This window comes from Gossypium arboreum, unplaced genomic scaffold, assembly GCF_025698485.1.
Source record: "Gossypium arboreum isolate Shixiya-1 unplaced genomic scaffold, ASM2569848v2 Contig00592, whole genome shotgun sequence".
NCBI lineage: Eukaryota > Viridiplantae > Streptophyta > Magnoliopsida > Malvales > Malvaceae > Gossypium > Gossypium arboreum.
Genome location: NW_026440706.1, coordinates 10,001 through 19,211, shown reverse-complemented (window position 1 = coordinate 19,211; position 9,211 = coordinate 10,001). Strand labels below are relative to the sequence as shown.

The 9,211-nt window shown below is 31.6% G+C and overlaps 1 protein-coding gene, 2 non-coding genes and 1 pseudogene across 3 annotated transcripts in view; 3 read left to right on the top strand and 1 right to left on the bottom strand.

Annotated features, from left to right (window-relative positions):
• Positions 1 to 1,675: 1,675 nt before the first annotated feature.
• On the top strand, positions 1,676 to 2,419 carry LOC128289184 (NAD(P)H-quinone oxidoreductase subunit K, chloroplastic-like; annotated as a pseudogene).
• A 1,301-nt stretch (positions 2,420 to 3,720) lies between these two features.
• On the bottom strand, positions 3,721 to 3,793 carry TRNAF-GAA (transfer RNA phenylalanine (anticodon GAA)). The gene has a single exon. It is a non-coding gene; the product is annotated as a tRNA-Phe (tRNA).
• A 2,361-nt stretch (positions 3,794 to 6,154) lies between these two features.
• TRNAT-UGU (transfer RNA threonine (anticodon UGU)) lies at positions 6,155 to 6,228 on the top strand. Its single transcript has one exon. It is a non-coding gene; the product is annotated as a tRNA-Thr (tRNA).
• Positions 6,229 to 8,341: 2,113 nt separating this feature from the next.
• Positions 8,342 to 9,211, top strand: part of LOC128289185 (uncharacterized) — a 900-nt gene continuing 30 nt past the window's right edge. Inside the window, 2 exon segments of the mRNA XM_053025016.1 lie at positions 8,342 to 8,514; positions 8,517 to 9,211. The exon segment at positions 8,517 to 9,211 is cut by the window's right edge and continues 30 nt beyond it. Coding sequence (XP_052880976.1) covers positions 8,349 to 8,514; positions 8,517 to 8,620 — 270 coding nt within the window. The 5' untranslated portion in view covers positions 8,342 to 8,348 and the 3' untranslated portion in view covers positions 8,621 to 9,211.

Sequence of the window (9,211 nt, the reverse complement as noted above, 5' to 3'; positions counted from 1 at the left end):
TCCGATTCAAAAGCCGTTTAGGCAAGATCCGAATCGAACTCATCATTGATTTGAGATATTGATAGGGTGAATACCTGGTCTATTCAATGCTAGGTACAATGAGTATAAGGACCCCAAAAATGCTCTTTTTCGTCCTAAATGAATCTTAAGGTGTAAGGAAGTTTCATGTTTGATTTTTAATCAGATGGTAGAGACCCATTTAACTTAGTTGATCTAGGCCAGAAGCAGACCTACGTCAAGATAACCTTCCCCTTTGAACATTTCGAAGTGCTCCTGTATCAGTAATGAATCAGAGCACAATGAATCAGAGCACACGGAACTGCCCTTCTTTTTTCTGTTAGAAAAAATATATACGGTAGACTAACTGATATTTCTATCAGTTAATGAAAGAGCCCAATGCAAAAAAAAATGCATGTTGGGTCTTTGAAATAGGCTGAAATCATTTTGATAATAATCAGTTCGATCTGTTTTACTGAGAAGGTCTACGGTTCGAGTCCGTATAGCCTCATATTTTCGAATTTTCATTTTATTAATTTTAAATATTCATTAAATTTATTAAATTAAGAAAATGAAAAATATACTTAAACTAAAGCAACTAAAACACAAAATAAAGAATATCCAAATACAACTAAAATAAAAAATCTAGTTTTTTCCTAATTATTGTATTCTTTGTTGATTGGAACTGGTCGCTTCCAGTTGCTTGGTTAAAATCATTCCTATAAGCTCGCTCACAGGAGATCACTAGAGTATAACCCTGAAACAAAAGCGCATTTCAACGATCCAATCGTTTTTTTTTTCTTGGATAAGAATAAAATAAACAAACCCCATTTTCTTAATTAATCCTCGCGGGTAGATTGATTTTGATTGATTCTATATAAATAGATATAAATAAAAATTTCTATTTATTCTAAATTCAATTTCGAATTTATATTTAGAATAAATAGAATTTCGAATTAAAAGTTTTTTATTTCTAAAATTTAATAAATATTAGATATTAGTTAGATATTAGAATTTTTATTTAGAAAACTGAAATGAAGTGAAACGAAAAAGTATTACTTGTTTTGGATTTGTATAGTATTATATTATATATAGTATAAATATATATTTATACTAGTATTATACAAATTAGTACTATATCGAAATGAAATGAAATAAGTGGAATGTAAATAAAATAGGATTAATTCCAATCAATAAATCTTAAAACGCAACATGAAACACCGCAAACAAACGAAACTGGACGATTCGATCAAACTGAATTGTTGTTTTGACTAAACAAACAGTTGCGGATGACTTGACAATGAATTCCAGGTCGAAGCGACTAATCCGATCTATTTTTCACATTCATAGGAGTTCGTCTATGTTTCTGCTTTACGAATATGATATTTTCTGGGCATTTTAATAATATCATGCTATCCTATTTTGGCATTTCTAATTTCTGGAGTTTTAGCCCTGATTAGAAAGGGTCCAGAAAAACTTTTAGTTATGAATCGGTATAGAACCAATGGGCGATGCTTGGTTACAATTTCGAACTGTTATTATATGTTTGCTCTAGTTTTGTTGTTTTGATGTTGAAACGGTTTTTCTTTATCCATGGGCAATGAGTTTCGATGTATTGGGGTACCTGTATTCATAGAAGCTTACTCGTGCTTATCCTAATTGTTGGTTCAGTTTATGCATGGCGAAAAGGAGCATTGGAATGGTCTTAGTTCCTGAATATTCAGATAAAAGAAAGAAAAGTCAAAATAATAATAACATTGAGTATGAATTCCATCGAATTTCCTTACTTGATCGAACAACCCAAAATTCAGTTATTTCAACTACATTAAATGATCTTTCAAATTGGTCAAGACTTCCAGTTTATGGCCGCTTCTTTATGGTACCAGTTGTTGCTTTATTGAATTTGTTTCATTAATAGGCTCACGCTTCGACTTTGATCGTTATGGGCTGGTACCAAGATCGAGTCCCAGACAGGCAGACCTAATTTTAACAGCTGGAACAGTAACAATGAAAATGGCGCCTCTTTTAGTGAGATTATATGAACAAATGCCTGAACCTAAATATGTTATTGCTATGGGCGCGTGTACAATTACAGGAGGGATGTTCAGTATTGATTCTAGTACTGGGGGGGTCGATAAGCTAATTCCGTGGATGTCTATTTGCCGGGCTGTCCCCTAAACCCGAGGCAGTTATAGATGCTATAAACAAAACTTCGTAAGAAAATATCTCGCGAAATCTATGAAGATCGAATTAGATCTCAACAGGGGATCGGTGTTTTACTACCAATCACAAGTTTTGTCTTGTACGCAGTACTCGTACTGAAATTATAATCAAGGATTGCTCTATCAACCACCATCTACTTCAGAGATTCCTCCTGAAACATTTTTCAACTACAAGGGTTCACTATCTTCCCACGAATTAGTAAATTAGGTAGGTTTTTTACAGAAACAGACAACGAATTAATCTTCATAAATTGATTTCATCATAAATGCGAAATACTTATCTTATAAAAATGACAAATAAAAAGAAAAGTGGAGAGATAAAAGATGCAGGGTCGTTTGTCTGTTTGGCTAGTCACGGGCTAGTTCATAGATCTTTGGCTTGATTATTAAGAATAGAGACTTACAAATAAAGCCTGAGGATTGGCATCCATTGCTGTTATTTTATATGTATATGGTTACAATTATCTACGTTCCAATGTGCCTATGATGTAGCACCAGGCGGACTGTTAGCCAGTGTGTATCATCTTACGAGAATAGAGGCGGTGTAGATCAACCGGAAGAGGTATGTATAAAAGTATTTGCTCCAAGGAGTAACCCTAGAATTCCGTCTGTTTTCTGGTTTGAAAAGTTCGGATTTTCAAGAACGAGAATCTTATGACATGTTGGGAATCTCTTATGAAAATCATCCACGACTGAAACGTATTTAATGCCCGAAAGTTGGATAGGGTGGCCTTTACGTAAGGATTACATTGCCCCAATTTTATGAAATACAAGACGCTCATTGAATGATAAGAAACTAATTACAACTTCGAATATTCAAGGAATATTTGTACATTCTTCTAGCTCAAACAGAGGAATTGAGGTTTCATCTGTATTCTTATGGATAGGCTAATAAATAAAAGAAATAAAAGACAATACATCATTGAGATTCTGGATTTTTGAAGAGACTTTTTATTTATATTTATTTTATTTCGGACGAGCTGAGACAATAGGATGAACAACAAGGGTTCTGTACCGTGAATCCTTGTATCGCACATCACTTAGATGAACTCTAGAGAGTCGCATAGAAGGAATGAAGAAATGGAATAAAAGAGAATACAAAGAACAAATGAAAGGGATCGGCTTCATTTGTACCTGTAGCTGAGATGAGTCTTGGTTATTTCTATCCTTGAACTCCTCTAGACCTGACTTTTGTTGGGCCTTTCAACCAACTATTTTTATTTTAATCTTTTAATTAAATATGTATGAAGTATTACCATTCTTTTTAATGAGAAGCGCATGAACAAATAAAAAAGAAGAGGAAAGATAAGCAAATTTTGTCTTTACTACATTATAATAGATACATTAGAATAGAGACTTGTCTCATTTTAAAAAAGAGAAAAATACAAATAAAAAAATAATAAAGAGAGGGTTTACCTCAGATACCTAGCTAGATAAGTATGTATTATGTCGATCTGATATCAATTAATTTGTAGAGTAGATACTACACAAATTAATCATATGCCAGGAACCAGATTTGAACTGGTGACACGAGGATTTTCAGTCCTCTGCTCTACCAACTGAGCTATCCTGACCATTACCGACGCATTATCCTCATAATACTAGATGACTTGGGTCTATGTCAATTAAAAATGAAACAAAAAAACGAAAAGTATTAAATTAAAAGTCTCGAACAGGAATTTCTTGGATCTTCAAAAGGAAGATTTGTAAATTTCATATGAGTAATCATATGTATTATGAATCATTCAAATAGGTATTCCTTGCTCAAGAGATTTCTACGTATATCATATATATATCACATCACACTATATCACAAGACTTGTGATAAGAGAACAAAATTCTGCTATGCTAGGATACGCTTGTAAAACGGCAAAGAATAGGATGAATGAGAAACATGAGGAACTTTGAACCACTAACAAAAAGGGTAGGATAAAATAAATAGACAGCAAACGGGCTTTTTGGGGTTGGGGATAGAGGGACTTGAACCCTCACGATTTTTAAAGTCGACGGATTTTCCTTTACTATAAATTTCATTGTTGTTTGGTATTGATATTGACATGTAGAACGGACTCTATCTTATTCTCGTCCGATTAATCAGTTTTTCAAAAGATTTATCAGACTATGGAGGAATGATTTGATTAATGACTATTCTATTGATTCTTTCTTCAACTTGGAATCGATTCACAACAATTCTTTTTATTTTTCATATTTTCATATAAATATAAATTGATATTGCATATAATAGAAATAAAAAAAAAAATACGGGTTCGGTTCGTCTTTTTTGAGATAGTTTTTCATTAGTATACCATATAAAAAAATAGGTATATCTTGCATCCTTTCTAGAGTTTCGATATTCGATATAAGGATTCCTTTACCAACAGTCAACCCCATTTGTTAGAATAGCTTCATTGAGTCTCTGCACCTATCCTTTCCTTTTTTCTTATTCTCGCTTGCTGAACCTTTGTTCATGTTTATTTTCGTAAAATAATAAAATAATAGGATTTGGCTCAGGATTGCCCATTTTTCATTCCAGGGTTTCTCTGAATTTGAAAGTTATCACTTAGTAGGTTTCCATACCAAGGCTCAATCCAATTAAGTCCGTAGCGTCTACCAATTTCGCCATATCCCCTTTTGTGTCTTGAGATTAGATCTCATTAGATGCCCTCCTTCCCCTTTCTCCCTCCTTTCCCCTTCTTTCATTTGTTTATTTTCTTTCGTTTATTTATTTGCTTTTTATGCGAAACCGTTGAATTTAGTAGATATAGATACAGATTCTTATATCGAAGGGTCTTTACCTATTTTCTTGTTTGTTTATCCGTTTTTCGTCTCTATCGGAGACCCATATTAATTTTTATTTGGTCCAAAAAAATATTTATCATTTCTGTATTCGCAATTCAATATAGATGGGTATTTCATAACATATATATGTCCTCTTTACTCAGTTTTCTCAGGCAATTTGGTGGAATACTGAAGGGTCGATTCTTTTTTCGTCTTAGCTTCTGTCTTTATGAATGAAAACAAAAGAAAGGAGTCTCTCATTATGATCTCGATTTCATTTCTATGGGTTGCATCTTTTTTTTTTAATTTCATTTTTATTTTATTATTAGACTATCCTATATAACCATAATAACTAAAAATAAAATGAAAATTGAATTTATTCATTATTAAAATGAAAATGAAATTAATTATTTTTTTTATATAGTATAATAGCTAGAACTAATTATTTCTATTTAATAACTAGAACTAATTATTCCATTCATTTCTATTTCGAATTCGAAGATAATTCAAATTTTTGAGTCTAAAAAGAGTTTCATTCTAATTATCTAGACTTATAACGTTTCATTTATATAATCATAAAATATATAACTGCATAAAAAGATTTTGACCTAATTATCTCTATTTAGAACTCTAAACTAAATAGAAATAAATTTAATCTAGATTAAATCTATTAAATCGATCGATTAAATGAAATTTATATAAAAAATTTTCTATTTCTATATAATTTAGATGTAAATATACTAAAATATAAAATAAACTAGAAAATAAAATGGAGTCAGTAATATTAGTAATATTACTATATTAATATAAAAGAAATATAACTAAGATAAAAAAAGATATTAAATATATTAAATATATAAAATATATAGATAAATAATAAATATATATATAAAATTTTAATTTAAATCGAATTATTAGATTCTATCAACATTAGCTTGAATATTAGATTGAATCTACCATTATTATATTAAATATGTTATATTTATATTAAGTTTATATTAAGTATGGCATTAAAATTAGAAAAATTTTAGTTTTTCTAAATTGAGTCTCTAATTCATATTAATAATTCATATTAATTATGAATAACTAATAGATAGTTAATAGATAAGATCTAATAGTTTGCTGAATCCCTATGGATACCAAATTTCTATTATTTGAGCCGCTTAGCTCAGAGGTTAGAGCATCGCATTTGTAATGCGATGGTCATCGGTTCGATTCCGATAGCCGGCTTTCCTATTTGTTTGCTTTTTGCCTTTTTACATAATTTAGAATGTTTTTTTGAAATCAAAGAACAAACAGTGAAAAGCTTTTTCCTTTCTTTCCAATTCTTTCCAAAGGTCAACAATCTGTTTATTATCTCGTCGAAACTTCCAATTAGGGATCAATTTGAGGAGTTAGATCTTTGCAGAATAAATCAAGAAAAAGGGAAACTCTTTTGGTTTAATTTATTTATCTATTTAATATTATATTCAATTTATTTATATATTATATCTATTTTATTATATATATTCTAAATATTTTATATCTAAATATTTTATATTTTTATATTTATATATTAATATTATTTTTATATATTATATATATATTTATTTCTATTTTTGTATACATTATATACAATACAAAAAAAACAAAAAGTAAAGTATGGATATTGATCCAATTCATCTCATTAATATTTGTAGTACAATCCTTCAGTCGATTTCGCTTCATTTAGTTCAGTTTTAATTTCGGTTTATGAAATTTCAATAAAATTCAAATTAATAAGGAGTCCTTATGTCACGTTACCGAGGGCTCCTGTTTCAAAAAATACGCCGTCTGGGGCTTTACTGGGACTAACTAGTAAAGGCTCTAGAGCCGGAAGCGATCTTAGAAACCAATCGCGCCCTGGTAAAAAATCTCAATACCGTATTCGTTTAGAAGAAAACAAAATTGCGTTTTCATTATGGCCTTACAGAACGACAATTACTTAAATACGTTCGTATTGCCAGAAAAGCCAAAGGGTCAACAGGTCAGGTTTTACTACAATTACTTGAAATGCGGTTGATAACATCCTTTTTCGATTGGGTATGGCTTGACTATTCCTCAAGCCCGTCAATTAGTTAACCATAGACATATTTTAGTTAATGGGCGTACAGTAGATATACCAAGTTATCGCTGCAAACCCTGAGATATTATTTCAGCGAGGATGAACAAAAAATCTAGAACTCTGATTCAAAATTATCTTGATTCATCCACCAATGAGGAATTACCAAAACATTTGACCTTTCACACATTACAATATAAAGGATTAGTCAATCAAATAATAGATAGGAAATGGGTTGGTTTGAAAATAAATGAATTGCTTGTCGTAGAATATATTCTCGTCAGACTTAAACCTAACTAAAATAAAAACAAGGGTTCTGCCCCCTTTTCACCTGAGTTAAGGTTAAGTAAAGGAAGACAGGGGAATGGGTTTGATTCGGAGATTTTTCTCCTATTCATGTATGATAGATACGTAAGGAGATTTTCATCCCCTGTATGCTATTTTACGTATTCCATATTAAAAAGGAATTGGGAATAGAGAACTAAAGAAGGGTCTAATTCTTTAGTATATGTTCTTATTTGATACATTGTAGTCAGTTACATTGGCGAATTAGGTGAAGGTGCGGAAAGAGAGGATTCGAACCTCGGTAAACAAGAGTCTACATAGCAGTTCCAATGTTACGCCTTGAACCACTCGGCCATCTCCCACATAATTATTATGGCCGATACCCCGAGCGAATAGCGAGTTACTCATATTAGATTGTTCGATAGGTACGAACAATATCAATTCTAACTAGGAAACTTGCTATAAAAATAGAAAACTTTTCATCACTTTTTTTTTATCACTTTTTCTTTAGCCTCCGGGCTCGAAGAATTTTTAAAAAATGGAATGGGTCTACTTTTATGTTATTTCGTACTGTACACTTCCTTTGTTTGTGAGATCATTTTATTTTCTCACGAGGGGTAATGAAAAGAGTTATAGAATGGATTGCTACCTATGCCTAGATCGCAGATAAATGGAAATTTTATTGATAAGACCTTTTCAATTGTAGCCAATATCTTATTACGAATAATTCCGACAACTTCAGGAGAAAAGAGGCATTTACTTATTACAGAGATGGTGCGATTTGATTATTATTATATATATATTTTACTTTATTCTCTTTATTCTTTATTTATTATTTACTTTTTTATTTACTTTACCACTCTCAGTCTTAGGAAAAAGACACATTATTCAGAATAGAAAAAGGCTATTGAAAACAAAAAGAAATCTACGCTTGTTGAAGGTGAAGTTTATAAATAAAGCAATTCCTTCTGTCGTATCCCTGATTAATGCAACCTCAGATGCTTCAATTGTTGATTCGAGTATTGAGCGAAAGGTTACACCTATGGGTCTGTATTGTGGGTCAACCCTACTACACTAGTACCAATAGGCGGCATAGAGGAAGAAGCACTACGCCTAGGAATCAACAACACGAAAACTTTGTTATTAATGATTCCCTTTCTTTATCGGGATCGGAACTAAGAGAAATGGTTGGGACAACAAACATCCATCTTGTTCGTACTTTGGATACCCATATAACCATCGAAGATTGTTGAAGTGACTAATTCCTGGAAATTAAGGAGCGTTGAGAACAAAGAAATTGTTGGAGTTTACTTTTTTATCTAGTACGAACACGCTTGATGGTAAGAAAAGATCTTTGCAAGAGGGTTGGCTAGAGATTTCTTGTAAAAACATTAGCCCCGCTCAGTTCATAATGACAATATTTCGACCTTTTTTTTAATTCCATGGATTATTCTCATTATGCACATAAAGGAGGAGCCGTATGAGGTGAAAATCTCATGTACGGTTTTGGAACGGAGAATTTTTGAATCGAATGACGACCGTAACGGATGTCGGCTCAATCCGAAGGAAATTATGCGGAGGCCTTACAGAATTATTATGAAGCTATGCGACTAGAAATTGATCCCTATGATCGAAGTTATATACTATATAACATAGGCCTTATCCACACAAGTAATGGAGAGCATACAAAAGCTTTAGAATATTATTTTCGAGCACTAGAACGAAACCCGTTCTTACCACAAGCTTTTAATAATATGGCTGTGATCTGTCATTACGTGCGACTATCTCCACTATAGAAATAAAAAAAGGAAAGAAAGAGCAAATACGCTAGTAAATAAATACGCTAGTA